This window comes from Lepidochelys kempii, chromosome 1 (genome assembly GCF_965140265.1).
Source record: "Lepidochelys kempii isolate rLepKem1 chromosome 1, rLepKem1.hap2, whole genome shotgun sequence".
Lineage (NCBI taxonomy): Eukaryota > Metazoa > Chordata > Testudines > Cheloniidae > Lepidochelys > Lepidochelys kempii.
In genome coordinates, this window is record NC_133256.1 from 285,114,036 (window position 1) to 285,131,307 (window position 17,272).

Below are 17,272 nucleotides of genomic sequence, written 5' to 3' on the forward strand. Positions count from 1 at the left end.
CACCATTTGAACAAATTGAATATTGAACTAAGAAGCCCCATATTACCCTTGATTAAGGAACAGGATTTCCACTGATTAATAGGAGTTGCATGATTTAAGGCTGCAATGGGACCTTAGGTTCTTAGTAGAGCTGGTCAACACATTTTCACTGGAGCAGTTTTCTGTCAGAAAATGTGGCTTCATTTAAACCTTTCATGAGAACTTGTTGATTTCAATGACATTTTTGATGGGAAAACTTTGAAATGATTCATTTTGACCCTCTCATTTTGGAAACATTGAAACATTTTCTTTCAAGAATGTCAAAAAGTTTAATTTTGACTTATTTGTTCCATTTCATTTTGAACTGACTTTTATTCTATAATATTAATTGCATATCATCTATATATTATTTTAATTTAAATATATATAAATATTAAATATAATATTTTAACATTATAAAAATAAAAAACTACCTTATTGAAACAAAACATTTTACAGTATTGAAATGAATTTTTTTTTATATTTCTGAGTCAAAAAAAATTTGGAATTTCTATTCTGTGGGAAATTTTGAAAATGCAACATTTTGCTTGGAGTTAATTTTTCTTTGAAATGTTGGAAATTGTTTTCCAACCAGCTCTAATTCTTAGTCTGCATGAAATTATTCTCTAGCAGTTTCTTCTAGACACTTAAGCCCAAATTCAATGCAGATGTCTAGATGCTGACCATGAAAAAGCATGTGCACTTGTGTGTAAAACCTGCATTTGTTTGTGCCTACAGAGAAATGCATGCCTACATATCTGTATGCATACACCGCTACCATTATGCATGAGTAAAATGCAGGTTTTGCATTCACAATAGGTGTACACATTTTCTCCTGGCTGCTACTTAGGCGCCTGCATTTGAAAATATGTCCCTTATCCTCTAATTTATTTTTGCTCTACATAGTTTGAATGTAAATCATATGAAGTGCATGTTTTCTCAACTGTATTGTGATTTCTTCTTATGAGCTCTGTTCAATGGGTCAGTGAACGTCGGTATATTTTTCTGTGTCATATACAATAGGTAAATGTTTCTTTCATTTACAAGAGAGGTTTCTGAGGGAACAAATGGTGATCAGAGATGGAGAGACAGTGTGTGTGGTTTAGTGGAACATAGGAATGTAGGACTGCAGGGGATCTCCTGAGTCACTAAGTCCAGATCCTAGCTATTGCAGGCAGCCCCATTATATAATCACATTCATAAATGTATCAAGCTCCATCTTACACTGATTCAGTTGTTTGCCTCCACAACTCCTAGTGGGAGGCTGTTCCAGCGTCTCACTCCTCTAATGGTTAGAAACCTTCTTCTAATTTCCAACCTGAATTTGTTCATGGCCGGTAAACACCAGGAAGAGAGAAGAGCTATTTAGCTAATGGACAATGTTGGCACAAGAACAGATGGGTGTAAACTGGCCATGAATAATGGAATGAGCACAGAATGAATTCCAAGAACTTCCCAAATCTATCCGAGTGCTGCCACTAATTCCTGCTCTGATCCTTCACAAGTCCCAAATGGCCTGATTTTCAGAGGTGCTAAGCACCCACAACTAGGATGACCAGATGTCCCGATTTTATAGGGACAGTCCTGATATTTGGAGCTTTGTCTTATATAGGTGCCAATTACTCCCCCACCCCTGTCCCGATTTTTCACACTTGCTGTCTGGTCACCCTACCCACAACACTTGAAGCCAGTGGGAGCTGCAGGCACTCTGCACTTCTGAAAAGCACAGCAGTAACTTGTTCCCCAATCTGCACATGGAACCAGGGATAATACCTACTTCACAGGGATGTTCTACAGATCAGTTGGTTAGGCCTTATCCTGCCATAGGACACCCACTAGGACTGGCTGGAAAACAAGAATTCTATGTCACCAGAAATGTTGAGGATTTGAAATTTTTTTTCATTCCATGTTGGAACAAAACCAAGACCTTTCTAAAATTTTCAAGGGAAAAAAACCCAACAGAGTGAGATTCAGACCAGAGACTTGAACCTGGGTCTCTGCTAAACCAGGTGAGCGCCCTGGTCATCGGTCTATTGGTTATGCTGGGGTGGGTGCTTCTCTCTCTCACGGGAAATTCCCTCCTGGACCTGAGAAACCTTCCCAACTAAAGGTTTTCCATGAAAAGTTTCAGTTTTGACGAATCAGCTAAAAATCAGTCAGCTAAAAAATTCCTGACTAGCGCTAATACCCACTTTAGTGGTAGTTTGGGCTGTGTCTCTTATGGTAAAAAACAGGCCATTACTGTTTTACACTGTTTTTTCTATATATGATATAAAATTATTGTCCTATGGCAGCAAACTAAGGTACAGGAAAACTCTACAACCGCAAAGATACATTTCAGAGTAGCAAATGAAACAGACATCTCTTTTTATTCCTTTTCTTTATTTCCTGCCACAAGATACTTTTGTTGCCCAACTCACGTTGACATTTGAACATAGCACTAAAACCAAAGTAAGAATAGCTTCCTTTGTATTGCAGTAATGGCCAAGAGCGACCTACAGCAAGGCTGAGCATTCGCAGGGACAGGCCGTTGTCCGTCCATCTGAACTTGGGGCAGAGAGGGTAATCTCAAAATTTGTTTCTAAGAGAATTGTTTTAACATGGCATCATAGATGAAACAGTCTCTCCAGTCACTCACTGACAAATTCTTTCTTTTTCTTTTGAAATTATTTCTAGGAGCCGGAGAATTTCCAGGTAAAAGCAAATATTTCTTCATTTAAAACATCTTCCTTTGTAATGAATTAGATGAATAATGTCCTTGTTGTCTCCTCGGGTAACTGAGTGTTTTTGGTTTTTGTCTTTTTTCTTCTGTCGAATGTTTTAGTCCAATAAAAGTAAATCAGTTTGAAGCGCACTTCACCAAACTCCAAGCAGATTCCAACTACCTCCTGTCCAAGGAATATGAGGTATGAATCCAATCTAGTGGAACCATTTCTTTATTGAATGGACTGGTTGGGTGCTAACTCTGGCTCACTAACCCTTCAGCCCCAGAGACATGCATTCCCTGGTCTTCTTCACACAAGTGAAAATGAGTTTGACAGTCTCAGCTTAGACCCTATTTGTCCTGCTGCCAGAACCACAACTTGATCCAGTTGGCAGCCTCTGTTCATGAGAGGCCCAACACAGGATCACCAGGATGTGCTGAAGGTCAGGACTGAGTTGTGGTAGCAGAGCTGTGTGGCAAATCTTGAAGAGTGCCTCCCAGCAGTGTGCCTGGCTCAAGCCAATGCCACCAGTTCTCTAATTTCAGTATAATAAAAATAAGTTCCTTTCCTTGGCCTTGCATGCTGTACATTCTGTTTTGTAGCATCCTGTGATTTTCACCTCACATTCATTTCGGCCTTTTACAGGACTTAAAAGATGTGGGTCGAAGCCAATCATGTGACATAGCGCTTTTGCCAGAGAACAGAGGGAAAAATCGATACAATAATATATTGCCCTGTAAGTTTTATGTTTGGATATATAATATTACATCACACCAGCTATTTTTCACTTCTTTTCTGGATGGGATGGGGCATGTAGCATATCCCTTTCCTTGTTTTTCCTTGTCCGAGATGAAATACCATTGCCAAGCCAAGTCTTGGTGCTTTGATGCTGACGATGTATGGCCACGAGCGGCTTTACAACAGCAGCTCTCATGAAATTTCACTTCCCACCAGAGGCGTAATGACTAGTGTTCATTCTGTTTATAAAAGGCTTCAGCTGTTCTAGCCTTTCAGCTGTTCTGTCAGGGTAGATAGTAGGAATCATAGAAACCTTGTCTTGTGTGTTTTGTGTGATCAGCACCGGATAGCAGCAGGGCTACTTTCTCCCTAGTCATTCAGATGTTGTCAGTTCAAACCTGTCCAGTGGGCACAAATCACTTATTTGACATCGATAGGTGACAGTCGCTTCCTTCAGAGTTTATAATGAGCCTGCAGTATCACAGTGCCCCCAGCATGGCAAAAGGCGATAATCCTGAAGGAGTCCTCTTTCATACAAGACAAAGATACTGGCAGTATGTGGCACATGAAAATAGGGATAGCCCTGGGAAACGCCTGTTGGAGGTAATTAGCCCACCTTAAATAGCCCCCTGCAATTTCAATGGGCTATGGTAGCAGTCAGCTTGATTTCCAGTCCTAACTTGCCGTATAGTATTGCCGTGTGCTGTCGTTAGTTGGCATGTTTTATCCAGAGATGGCTGCATTTCAGTAGTGGTGAAGGGATCCCCCGGTGGGTATGTCTAACTGCAGCTTGGAGGGTGCTTCCCAGCTCAGATAGACAGACATATGCTAGCTTGTGCACTTAAAATAGCAGTGTAGCTGGGGGTAGCATGGGCAGTGGCTCGGGCTACCCACCCACCTACATACCCAGTAGGTCTGGAAGGGTTTGTATTTGTAGCACGCTAGCTCAAGCAGAGTTGCTCTTGTCTGTCTACCCATGCTGGGAAGTACTCACCCAACTGCCAGGTAGAAGTACCCAAAGTGTGTATGGCGCTATGGTACCTCTATGTCTCAGTCTGCTCTGGACAGGCAACTCTGCAGCCAGAGACACAGGAGGAATGCTGTCTTGCTCAGTCACCCAGCATTTTCCCAGGGGGCTGCACAGTGAAGTGGAGACACTGCTGTTCTGTCAAGGGGAAGAGTGTGTGCTCTCCGCCATGCACTGCTGGCTCTGCCGTCAGGGGCAAAGACGGATGCAGCCACAGTCCCACCATTATCCTAACTCCCTACCTCTTTCAAGTAGCTGGCATCCACCAGAGCACAACCAGGGAAGAGGCTTGTGCTCTGCAATGGAATTGTGCTCACCTGTGGGAAAATGGGGTGAAGTCTCCCTGGGCGGAATCCACAAAGGTACTTAGGCAGTGCAGTGCCTACCCAGTAGGTACTCTGTCCAGCCCTCCATCCTGAGTTAGACATTTAGGCTCCCCATCAATGCATGAGGGGAGGTAGGCACCTATCACAGGGATCCTGTGAAACCATCAGTGTCATGCAAAAGGAAGGAGACAGGACTTAGGGCCCAGATTCACAAAGGTACTTAGGCACCTGCTCCCATTGGTCTGGGCCTCTACTTACCTGACATGCCAGAGGGAAGCACCTCCCTCTGCTCAGAATTCTCCACCATTAATCCTCTCCTGACATTAGGCACCTGAGCTGGGTAAACCCATGCCCTAGCAAATGAAACCCAGACCATTCTCCTGAAAGACAAGAGAGACCCACCCCATTGTAGCCAATAGCCCTGTGTTTATAGCACTCACTTGGAATGTGGGAGACCTGTTTTCAAATCTCCATTCTGATTTGAAACCAGGACTTGAACCCACAAATCCCACATCCAAGGAGAGTCCCTAGCCCCCAGGGCATTGTGTATTGTGGGTGGATCTCTCTTTCTCTCCTATTGGAGCTTTCCACTTAGTATAAATAATTGGAGGCGGGACTTAAACCTGGATCTCCTGCACCCTAAGTGAATACTCTGGCCACTACATTTGGGGATAGACGCTCACACTCTCGTTCGTGTGATGGCTGATCCTGAAGGTGTGTGCCCACATCTCTGGGGTTGGGCCTCACATGAGAGATTGGTGGGGGAGCCCCTAGTTTGAGAATCCTGCTTTGGAGCTTCAGCTTGAGCAATAGGTCTGAGCAGTTTGTTAGCTGTGGGGTGGTATGATCTGTTAGGCAGCTTTGCACATGCCCACCATTGGAAACCTAGCCCTGGTCTACACTGGGTGGGGAGGGGATCGACCTAAGATACGCAACTTCAGCTACGTGAATAGTGTAGCTGAAGTCGGCGTATCTTAGATCAACTTACCTGGCCATGAGGACGGCGGCAAGTCGACCACTGCAGCTCCCCCGTCGACTCTGGTTCCACCTCTCGCGAGCTGGAGTCCTGGAGTCGACAGGCAACATGTTTGGGGATCGATTTATTGTGTCTAGACGAGACACGATAAATCGATTCCTGATAGATTGATCACTACCTGCCGATCCGGTGGGTAGTGAAGACCTGCCCCTAGACACTTACCGGGGTAGGCAGGAGCTTAACGGTAGTTTTGAGCACGTCAGTGGCACCTATATTGTGGACTGAGGTGCCAAACGAGGCAGTTACGTGCCTATGGACCTCTGTGGTTCTAGCTCCTTGCATACAATCTCGCTCATCGGCTGCAATATCCTTTGGAACCCCCCTGGTGAAAGGTGTTGTGCAAATGTGGGTAGCTATCATTTGCAAACAAACCTGCCAACTCTGACTGTGAAAGTGCAGTCAGTATTTTTACATGGGCACATTTCCATTTATGCGAAAGGGATGAAAATCAAGACCTACGCATAAACCTCTTGTAATACATTTCTTCCCAGATGATACATCGAGAGTGAAGCTTTCCAACGTAGATGATGATCCTTGCTCAGATTATATTAATGCAAGCTACATACCAGTAAGTGGCTCAATGGTATTTTTTATAGTTCTTGTCTCTCCAGTGGTAATTTCACCTTCTTGTGAAACTTAACATGTAGCTAGATTCTTATGTATTCTAGATTCTCCTTTCATATGTTCACTGGTTTTAATTAAAAGTCTGAGAACTGCTTTTGTGTGTGTGTGCACTGAAAGGCCATGTCTGATTGCCATACAGTTAACTGAGACTGATTCAGTCAGCTCTTAAAACTGCTTCCCTGGATTGCTATAGTTATATAAGAGTGCTGTTATAATTGGCCAAGGACAACTTCTGAAAGGTCACTGTTTTTATACAATTTCTGCAATAAGTACAGCTATCACTGAGATCATACTTCTGGACTTGTATTTCATCCTGAAAGTGTTTGCACCTTGTATTATGGTGAAATTGGCTGAGATTACAATTGTGCCCTTTGCCAGGGAATTATGATTGATAATAACAGAGCCCTAACCATCCAGATTTCAATCCAGAGCTCAATTAATGAATGGCAAACAGCAAAACAAAACAAAAACCCAGTGGTTCAAAATGCCTCGGGCAGTGCTGAACACAATAGAAAGATGAAAAATCTCTGACTAATGATAATAAATACCTTCCAGCAATATTTAAATACACTGGCACTTTCTCTTCCTCCTCTCTGCTCCCACCAGCCTTCTGCTTCCAGAGTTTAGGGCATCCTTTAGTTTTCAAGCTGTGGCTGCAGTGAAGGTGTTGATGCCAGAACAGTGGTGGTTTGTTTGCAGTTGCTATAAGGTCTCTTTCTCTGGCATTATAGAAACTAATTGGAATTTTCTGGATTTGTAGGGCAATAATTTTCGCAGAGAATACATTGCGACTCAGGGCCCTTTGCCTGGCACCAAAGATGATTTCTGGAAGATGGCATGGGAACAGAATGTTCACAATATTGTCATGGTAACCCAGTGTGTCGAGAAGGGCCGAGTGAGTAGCGAGGTTTCTTGCTTATTCATTACTATTTTTAAATTTTGTATTTATTATTTGTATGACACTAACACCCACGGACATTGGCTGAGATCAAAGTCCCATTATGCTAGGCAGTGATGTGTAGTGAGAGACAATGCCTGCCCCTACGAGCTTAGAACCAGGTTTTTGAAGCTAGTTAGGCACCTAAATTTCTTTGATTGCAGTAGGAGTTAGGTACCTGCATGCCTTTAAACACCTGGCCCTTGCAGTCTAAACAGACAAGACAGAAAAAAGATACGTGGGGAAACAGGGGCACAAAGAGGTGAAGTGACTAATCCAAGGTCACACAGCAGGTCAGTGAGAGAGCTAAGAATAGAACCCACGGCACAAACACAGTATCCTAAGCACACATGGCACTTAAAGGGTAAATATAACAATTACCCAAAGATGTTGCAATCTCTAAGGGCCTAATTCTGCATCTGTAATCACAGTGAGTGGCTTCTGCGTGACTACTTACATAAGGGCTTCTCAACACAGTCGATAGACATAATGTTGCATGGGATAACAACTTACAAAAGGTTGGGATATGGGAGGATAAAGGTGGAAATCAATAAAGAGCATGAGATAAGCACCATGCATTACATGTACTTCATGGTCTATTTATTTAAGGTTAGTATATTACAATTATGAAACTTCTCTGGGCCTTTCACTTATTTCACTGTCCATGACAACCTCATAAAACTTATGCTGCTGTAATCAGAATATGAGCCACCATAAAAACATCTTCTATGTATGGTACAAAGGCAAGTGACTAAACTGTAGAAACCGTAAATATTATTTCCTTCCCTGATGCCCCCATATAGACACACAGAGGTAATGGTTACATCCGAGTCCATTGCATTGTTTTGTTTTGTTTTTTTAAAAGCCAGAGCAGCTTTTTGCTGTTTAGGCCCTGACATAGCAAAGTACTTAAGCAATGCCTAACGCCCAGATCAACCTCTGCTTTAAACATAGTCTAAAGAATGCAAGCAATCATAACTGTATGTAGAAATGTTTTTTGCTGTTTAGGCCCTGACATAGCAAAGTACTTAAGCAATGCCTAACGCAATGGAACCTTTTGCATACTTAATTAAGCATGTGTTTAGGTCTTTTGTTGACTACATGTGCATATGGATTATTTTAGCTGCCTTAATTGTCCATCTACTGATGCGTGACTGCTTCTTGCCTCCTTGGAAGCGGGGGACAGTTAGGAACCCTATGCAAAAATTGAGTAGATAAGAAGGTGTTTAAATATGACAGGTTGGCTCCAGCTGTTGTTATTACTGAAACACTCTTTTCTTTGTCCATACAGGTGAAGTGCGATCATTACTGGCCCCTGGACCAAGATTCCTTGTATTACGGAGACCTGATAGTTGAGATGCTGTCTGAGTCAGTACTTCCGGAATGGACAATAAGGGAGTTTAAAATTTGTAGTGTATGTTCATTTATTTTATTTTATTTTTTAAAAATCTGTCAGGAAAACATAGCATGGTTAAACCTCACACATCCTGATTGCTCTCCAGTGACCTACTCCCTAGTGGCAGCTGTAACAGAACATGATGTTCACTACAAAGACGTGGTGTGTTGGAACATCTGCCTCTTAACTGTCCTGATTATCCACATTTCTGTTTATCTGACAGGAAGAGCAGCTTGACTCAAAGAGGCTCATTCGTCACTTTCATTACACAGTATGGCCAGACCATGGAGTTCCAGAGACCACCCAGTCCCTGATCCAGTTTGTAAGAACTGTAAGGGATTATATCAACAGGACTCCAGACACTGGACCAACCATTCTGCATTGCAGGTATAAATGAAAGCAGGATATCATTGGTTCAGGAGTTTTATAAAATATATTTAAAAGATCTCTAATGTTGGTGTCTCTCAGGGGGTAACTTTTGCTTAAATTTCTGTGGAACAGCCGTAGGCTTTAATAGACAGACTATGGGCTAGGTGGTCAGGAACAGTGTTTGACACACATGCCGTCATCCTGAGAGATGCTGGGTGCCCGACTCGTGCCAGTGAATAACAGCTCTCAGGAGGTCATGCCTCCAGGTAAGACCACTACAGCACTGTCCCTGACACACCTGCTACTCCAGGGGGACCCTCAGCTGCAGCCTTTTGGCAGATTTTTAAGTCTCCTTTGCACTGCTGGGTCTGGCCCAATGTCTCATTACCCCTTTTTAATTAAGAAAAAGTGAAGCATAACTAGTGGTAAATTTGAGCTGCAAATGTGTGTCCAGATCTTTGTAGATGTTTAAGGCCAGAAGGGACCATTGTGACCATCTAGTCTGACTTCCTGCATAACACAGGCCAAAGAACCTCACCCAAAAATGTAAACCATTTGGGTCCATATTCAGGGTCATAGTCTGAATCAACGGTTCATCTCTAGAAAGAAAACAACTTTAAAGGCTCCTTACAAACAGATTTGGATATATTGAAATGTCAGCCTAACTTCATCCATAGTGACAAACGGGAACAGGAGATATCACAACTAGCTCTTCTATGACTCCAAACGAAAAATCTACCTCCACTGTAAACTATTACCATCTGAAATCCTAGAGCTGCCACTTGTATAGTGCAGTTAATCCAAAGACCACGATGGATCTATAGCAATGCCAATCTGTTCCTTGCCTGAGTGAAATGTAAAGAGGGTGAGAACTTTGACCCAGTGGGTTTGTGTTTTCCCTCTCTTTTCAGTGCTGGTGTTGGTCGGACAGGCACATTCATTGCACTGGATCGAATCCTTCAGCAACTAGACTCTAAGGACTCAGTGGATATTTATGGAGCAGTGCATGATCTAAGACTTCACAGGGTGCACATGGTTCAGACAGAGGTAAGCTTTGGAGATGGCACAGCGCGGCACATCTTCATCATTAATATAATAATAATAGTTGGAACACAGAGAGAATTTCACCTGAGGAGCTCGAAGCACTTCACAACTGTTCATAAATTAGGCCTTGTGGCACCACTGTAAGATAGTTAACAGGTTCTGTAGCACTTAGAACCTGATCTATTCCTAGTAAAGCTAGTGGGATTTTTTTCCATTGCCTTCCATGGAGCTGCATCGGGCCCTTACATATCAAGTTCTATACACATCTTAGAAATAGGGATCACTTCACCCGCCACTGAACTGCAATCACCCCCAGGAGTGTAGTGCAGCAGACCTTTAACAGCACATTGCACTGGAGTTACTGAGTTAGATAAATATATTGGGGGAAGGAACATAAGCATTTAAGTACATTGGGGATGGGCACTAAGATGGATAGATAGGCAGACATAAAGGGAGAAAACAATGGAGGATGGAGATAATTACTCAAGTGTTTATTATTTTAAAACAGTAGCACTTTGACCTTGCAGCTGTGTGGTGTCCTTGTACTTACTGGGCTGACATGTCCATCTTTCATTTTGCTATTGGGAAGGAAGATCAATCTTTTCCTAAGCCATTATGCAGAAGGGACTGAATCTATCCTGTTCGCACAGGATAAGCAAGTCTTTTATGCTTTTAAAAGTGCAGGGAAATCACTTTCAGAGACTGGTGGCTAAACACTTAGGGACTAATTTAATAACAGAGTAATGGAGGCAGCTTGTACATTGTCTCTGTGGAACGTGTTAATAGAGAAATTGGAGCGGGTTTACTGGGCTGTGCAGCCTAATACCAATGTAGCTCTTTGTTGCAGTTTGGAGGTTATGTTATGGGTGGCTAAGTTTGCTGATGTCTGCAAAGGCTGCACATTGGCATGAGGAGACACTGAATTTTATTTCAATGCTATCTTAATCACTGAAGAGCTCTAGTTAGTACAAAGTCAGAATTTCCCAGACCTGGTTGTGGATCTTCGGTGGCAGCCTGGCATAAAGTCCTAATCAGATGCCATACCCAGGTAAAATGCCTGACAGGAGTGTGGAGAACTCATATACTATGCTGTGGAAACAACCCACCACAGCTATCACCACCTCTTCCATCTTATCCCAAACTCTTGCAGTGATGGCTTGAGTCCCACGCAAGCCCCTGGAGTAGACAGCCTCAATACAGCAAACAGTGAGAATCCCCAGAGCTATCCCAGGGATAAAATTATAGCAAAAATGAAAACTGAATTGAGCCCAGATTAATAGTCTGATCCCTCCCCTTCCAAGGCTAGGGAGTGCATCCAGCACAGAAAGAAGTTCTAACAAACCTTTTATAAATGATTTTCTCCTTCTCTTGGTGCTTCTTCTTGCATTGAAGGTTTCCCATAATCCTGGGGTGGAGGTAACTACTACAAGGGTTGTGTTTAGCAAGCTATTTTTGGGAATTGCTGGAGTTCTAGGCTCCACTGAACCTGAGGCATCTGGCATGAACCAGATTCATGGCTTCATTAGAAGAACTTCCAAAATCCACTTCTATATTTGTGTAAAAAGAAGGTTTTATTTTCACCTGTTAATTTGGGAGAGCCTAGGATGGGGAGGGTGGGCATATGGAAGTGGAAACTCTATTATTTGTATTGAAGTAGCACCTCAGCAGGGGTGGCAGGTCTGTATAATTATTGGTGGTGACCAGAACAGGTCCATGTCCTGCCCGCCCCCCCCCCCCACACCTGCCTTGTAAGCTGATTATATATATATTTTTAATGTTGTAAAAATGGACTGGAAACAGTAAGCATTTAACAATTTCCCTATATTACACACGGGGGGGGGGGGTGAGGGTTCGGGGGGGATGAGGAGTTTGGGGTGTTGGAGGGGGCTCAGGGCTAGGGCAGAAGGTTGGAGTGTGGGGGGATGAGGGCTCTGGCTGGGGCTGGGGATGAGGGGTTTGGGGTGTTGGAGGGGGCTCAGGGCTAGGGCAGAGGGTTGGGATGCAGGGGGGTGAGGACTCTGGCTGGGGGTGTGGGCTTTTTGGTGGGGCGGGGCTGGGGATGAAGAGTTTGGGGTGCAGGCAGGCTGTCCCAGGGCTGGGGCCAAAGAGGACTTCACAGTCCCTCCAGCCCTCTCCCCGCAGCTCAGAGCCCCAGATGTGGAGCAGGGTCTCATTGTGCTTCACACTGTATGGACCCAGAATGAAAAGACAGCCCCTCCTTGAGACATAGATTGTAAACTCTTCCAGACAATCGACAACAGGAGAGCACAAGGAAACAATGAAATAATATTGGTTAGCATGATAGGGAGCGGTCTCCACAGCTGCCTAACTGGCAGGGAATCACTGCCCCATTTCACTCACAGCAAGAGCCCTTAGCAGTATCTGCTAACTGAAGATGCTGTGCGCTGACCAAATTTCCATTGAATAGGTGGGTGGGGTGCAGAATTCTGTTCCCCGGAGACAGCAGCCTTATGTGAATGACAGCAGGTTTTGTAACTTTCCCAGAGAGAGGACAGTAGAGAAAAAAGCACAGAGCAACAATCAAACTTGTTATGCAAATGAAGAGAAATTGTTGAAAAAAAATTGCGGTCCCTGGGGAAATGATGCTTTTAAGGTAAAGAAAAATTAAAAGCAAGAGCCTATGAGGAGGTGTTCGCTAATGTCTATGGGTACTACAATACATTTGCCATGTAATGCTAGTGTTCCTGTGGTCATTGCTCTGAGAGAACGGCAAGGCATGGAGAATTAGCAGTTTATGCATAAGCGAAGGCAACCTGGGTGAATAGCAGATCATATCAGTTAGGTCCTGTCCACACTGGTCAAAACAACATCTTAGCTCCTTTCTAGTAAACTATTCAAACACTAGCCTTAGAAAGGAGCTAACACAGTTCACTTGGTCTGCATAGACAAGGGCTAACCTTGCTGGAAAACCAGGGAAGTCACAGTCAATATCATAGTCTAATAACCCAGTTTATAGCACATTTAAATCCTGTCAGCACTGGCAAGGGAAAGAACATTGACTTTTTTTGGTAAAAACCATCCATATTTAAATATAATTTGTTAGAAAAGGGTCCCACAGGCTTTCCTTGTCCAGTATAAACAGGGCCTAACTGCACTTCCCTGCCCAGCATGGAAGTTATCAGGAAGTTACTCTTGTTATCAGGAAGGTCGAAAAACATACTTGACTAGGGCTTACTTCATTATGTTACATGAGGCTTAATGTTTTGCATGGGTAGCAACAGTAAACTGGAAAGCTGCTACACAGATCAGTTGTGCAGAACCCGGAATTTCCATGTCACAGGAATTTCTGCTATTTCAAAATTTGTTTAGTTCTGAATCAGAATGAAAATAAATAATTCTGAAATTTCCCATGAAACAAACATTTTGAAAAAAATTCAAGTTTTAGGTCAATGGAAACATTTCATTTTGACTTCGATATTTTAATTTTTTCATTATTTTAACAGTATGAAATAAAAGCTATTTCAAAACTAAAAATCCATTTTGATTTGGAAAAATTGAAACAGTCCATTCCAAATTTGTTGAAACAGAACTTTTTGACATTTTTTGAAATTTTTTTAAAATTTATTTTCCAAAAGAAATGTTGGTATCGACATCCCACAGGAATTTTCAGTTTCAACAAAATGCCATTTTTCAATGGAAAAATTTTCCATTGGGGAATTTTCCAAACCTGCTCAAATAATAACCTTATGAAAAAGATACATTCCCATAACAACTGACATGGCTTTTTATCTCCCTTAGAACAAAGGTGTTGCAAAACACTCCATGTTTTACCATTCAATGGCATCTGAGTGTGAGACTTTCTTACTCCTTTGCAGATTCACTAATTTCTGACACTTCCCTCCCTCTTTTCCAGTGTCAGTATGTCTATTTACATCAGTGTGTGAGAGACGTGTTAAGAGCAAGAAAGCTACGCAGTGAACAAGAAAATCCCTTGTTTCCAATATATGAAAATGTGAATCCAGAGTATCACAGAGGTAGGAACAAAGTTATTGAATTATAAAGCTTTTCAGATTCACAATTTAATAGCTAGGGACATATTGCATTATCTCTTGCTTGGGTTATTATAACCTCCTGTCAGACATTCTCTCGTCCACTCTATCCAAAATGCTGGTGCTACGGTTGTCTTCCTCTCTTGTCACTCTGGCCATCTCATTCTCCTCTTCATTGGCTTCCCCACTAAATCCCAGCTTCACCTCCACACCTACGTCTCTGATCTCATTTCCTCCTGCAGCACTCACTCACATCATATATACCTCCCAGTGCCATCACCTTACTACTCCCATTAGCTTTCTTTCACACTCTTTTCTATCTCACACATTATTAAGCTGTCCCCTATGACAGGAACAGCCTCCAAGACTCCGCCTCATTAAAACTCACTCCACCCAGAAATATTTGCTTCCTCCTTCACTCACCAACTGTCTCTTCCTGGTTTCCCTTGCGTATTCTTACCTCACATCTCACATTTGTCTGGTCCATTTTACTTATAAGCTTGTTGGGAGAGAGAGAAAGTGTTTTATTTTCATGCAACACCATGTATATTTCCAGTGCAACACAAGTGATGTTTAACAGTACTAAGTGACATTTGCTTTCCATTGTTGATGACCTATCTTCAAAGCCTGGTTCCTTTTCCAAGTGGAAAAGAATTTGGTGATCTGACTCCCACCTCCACAGGTGAGAGGCCAAAGACTGAAATAACAGGAGTTGTACAGCTCATGACTGAAGTGTAATGACGGAGCTGTGAGTGGGAACTTGCTCAGTGCCTCCCTCTTGTCATACCAATCTCTAGCCAGTGCTGGTGCTCCGCCACTTCTCCACACACGATATCCATCTGCTAAAGATGGAAAATAAAACAGACTGGTGATTTTTCTAATCTGTTTTCCTTGCTTTCAGATGCTGTTTATTCAAGACACTAAGAATGTAACAGACACCTGCTTTTGTGATCAGATCTGTTAACTTTGTGTGAGTGAGTGAGTGAGTGTGTGTGTGTGTGTTTCATGCACTAGAGCAGTGCCAGACATTTCTATTGATGCTGTGTATAATTTATTGGTCTGGTGACTTTTTTAAAGATATATAATTTAAGTGTAATAGATATTATTGTATATAATTGTATTTTGGTGTTATGTAAAGATGTATTTTTTCTATAATGTTTATATTAATATTAAGCTTCAGATAATACTATTTTTCCATACTAAAGTTTTTAGGAACTTTTTTACATAAACTATTTTAAACTGTATGTCAGAAAGAACTGCTGAGTTTGGAGTAGGTTATGTATTGGCACTTAATATACAAGAAAAATCTATTAAGGATAGCCAGCCTTTTTAGCTGACTCAGTGTTCACAAGATGAAATAAGATACATGTCAGGTAAAGGAATTCTAAACTTTAAATTGATTGCTGATTGCTTGTGGATTTCATCCATTCTGATCAAATCACAATGCCAGGGTGCTGCAATGTACCATTTACCAAAACCTCATTAACATCCAAATAAAAAACCATCCACTTCACTATGAGCAACTGTTTCACTGTAATCTGAATGTTAGTGGAAAAATATTAACATATGTTGCCTTGAAGTTTAATAGAACTCTTCTTTTACTCTGATGGGAGGTCTGATTTTGATTTGACCTGCACGACTACGTAAATGAATGCAGCGAAAGATAATAAATAAACTATACATGAATTCACCCTGACTGACATGCAGAGACTTACTTCCATGAGGATGCAAAACCTGGCAATTTTTATCACTCTTTAAAACAAAAGTCATTATTAAAAGAGTTTAAAGGCAGGGCTGGATAACATCAGTATAGACCCCCCACAGGAATATACAGATTTACAGATGCCAAAGATGGAAACAGTTTGCACAGTAATAGTGGCATTTAAGCTGCCATTGGTCTTTATTGGAGATCACTTTTCCCTTGAAGATACTGTAATCTGAGCACTCCTAGCAATAGCGTTTGTTTCTTTGTGTTTAAAAAACTCACTTTGAAGTAACAGGAACGGGACAGTTCACTATTAAAATATAATGAATACTTTGTTTAAAGAACAATCCTTTCCAAAGGAGAAAGGAAAGGCTTGGTAGTTCGGCCTGCCTTCCGATCTCCTCCCACACAGGTTATCTGGCCTGCCACAAGACAAAAACTTTGAATATTTTTGTTGAGAGGAAGGGGCAGAGTTGTTTGGAGGAGAAGTTGTTCAAATGAGCCTCTGATGCTGTAAATTCTCTGTTCTTTAGCATGTCAGTACCCCCACTCCAGGCTGTGTGGCCCATAAAGTTTAATACTGTCCCAACCAGCACTTCAGGACAGCCCCAGCTGTGGGGAGAAAACAGCTCCTGTTCCACAGAATTAAAATAAAATCATGTATTAGGGTTGAGAAGAAGGAACCTTGCCCCAGGTTCCAAGAAGAGAGGACATAAGCTTTTTTTGCACCGCTGCATGCTGAGGCTAGTCCCTCCCTGCTGCGGAAACACCCATGAAAGTGACAATAGAAGAGCAGAGGAAAACACCAAGGCTGCCCTTGCAGAATTTGCCTCAAATTTTCCACTCAGTGGGGTTGGTGGGTTTGGCCAACACAGAACAAGCAGGGATTTCTACTCAAAACACTGTAGGTCACCCAAAGTCCCCTAGATAGACCATCCCTACAGTCCCTGTGTCTCTCCACTCGCTCTGGAGTCCCCCAGACACCCTTCCTGCAGCTGCTCCAGAGACCTCCCTTTATACGAGGTTTCACAGCTGCTCGAAAGCTTTAGGCTGCTTTAACTGTTTGGATAATTTTGTGCGACAATGACCTTGATTCCCTGGCCTGTGGGCCCCCCCACCCCACACACACACACACGCTGCAGTGACTGAGGCATGAGGTTAGTTCCCATCAGTACAATTGCATGTTGAAGGAATGTCAAATGCACCATATAAATTATTCCTCCCTAGCTAGTACCATGACATTTTTTTCTGCTAAGGAAATGAAACCTGTTCAATAATGTGCGCTTGGAGGGCACGAGTCCATGCCTGTAAATGGTGTATAGATGTAGTTCATCGTT

General features: G+C 42.4%; 1 protein-coding gene across 3 annotated transcripts in view; it reads left to right on the plus strand.

The window, feature by feature from the left end:
• Nucleotides 1–15,920, plus strand: part of PTPRB (protein tyrosine phosphatase receptor type B) — a 102,784-nt gene extending 86,864 nt beyond the window's left edge. For all 3 annotated transcript variants that reach the window (XM_073327788.1, XM_073327789.1, XM_073327790.1), the window contains 11 exons: nucleotides 2,497–2,580; nucleotides 2,695–2,712; nucleotides 2,843–2,924; nucleotides 3,369–3,459; nucleotides 6,342–6,418; nucleotides 7,235–7,369; nucleotides 8,703–8,825; nucleotides 9,031–9,194; nucleotides 10,088–10,223; nucleotides 14,095–14,215; nucleotides 15,132–15,920. In XM_073327788.1, the coding sequence (XP_073183889.1) occupies nucleotides 2,497–2,580; nucleotides 2,695–2,712; nucleotides 2,843–2,924; nucleotides 3,369–3,459; nucleotides 6,342–6,418; nucleotides 7,235–7,369; nucleotides 8,703–8,825; nucleotides 9,031–9,194; nucleotides 10,088–10,223; nucleotides 14,095–14,215; nucleotides 15,132–15,154 (1,054 nt within the window). In that variant the 3' untranslated portion in view covers nucleotides 15,155–15,920. The remainder of the gene's footprint in view (nucleotides 1–2,496; nucleotides 2,581–2,694; nucleotides 2,713–2,842; nucleotides 2,925–3,368; nucleotides 3,460–6,341; nucleotides 6,419–7,234; nucleotides 7,370–8,702; nucleotides 8,826–9,030; nucleotides 9,195–10,087; nucleotides 10,224–14,094; nucleotides 14,216–15,131) is intronic.
• The last annotated feature ends 1,352 nt before the right edge of the window (nucleotides 15,921–17,272 follow it).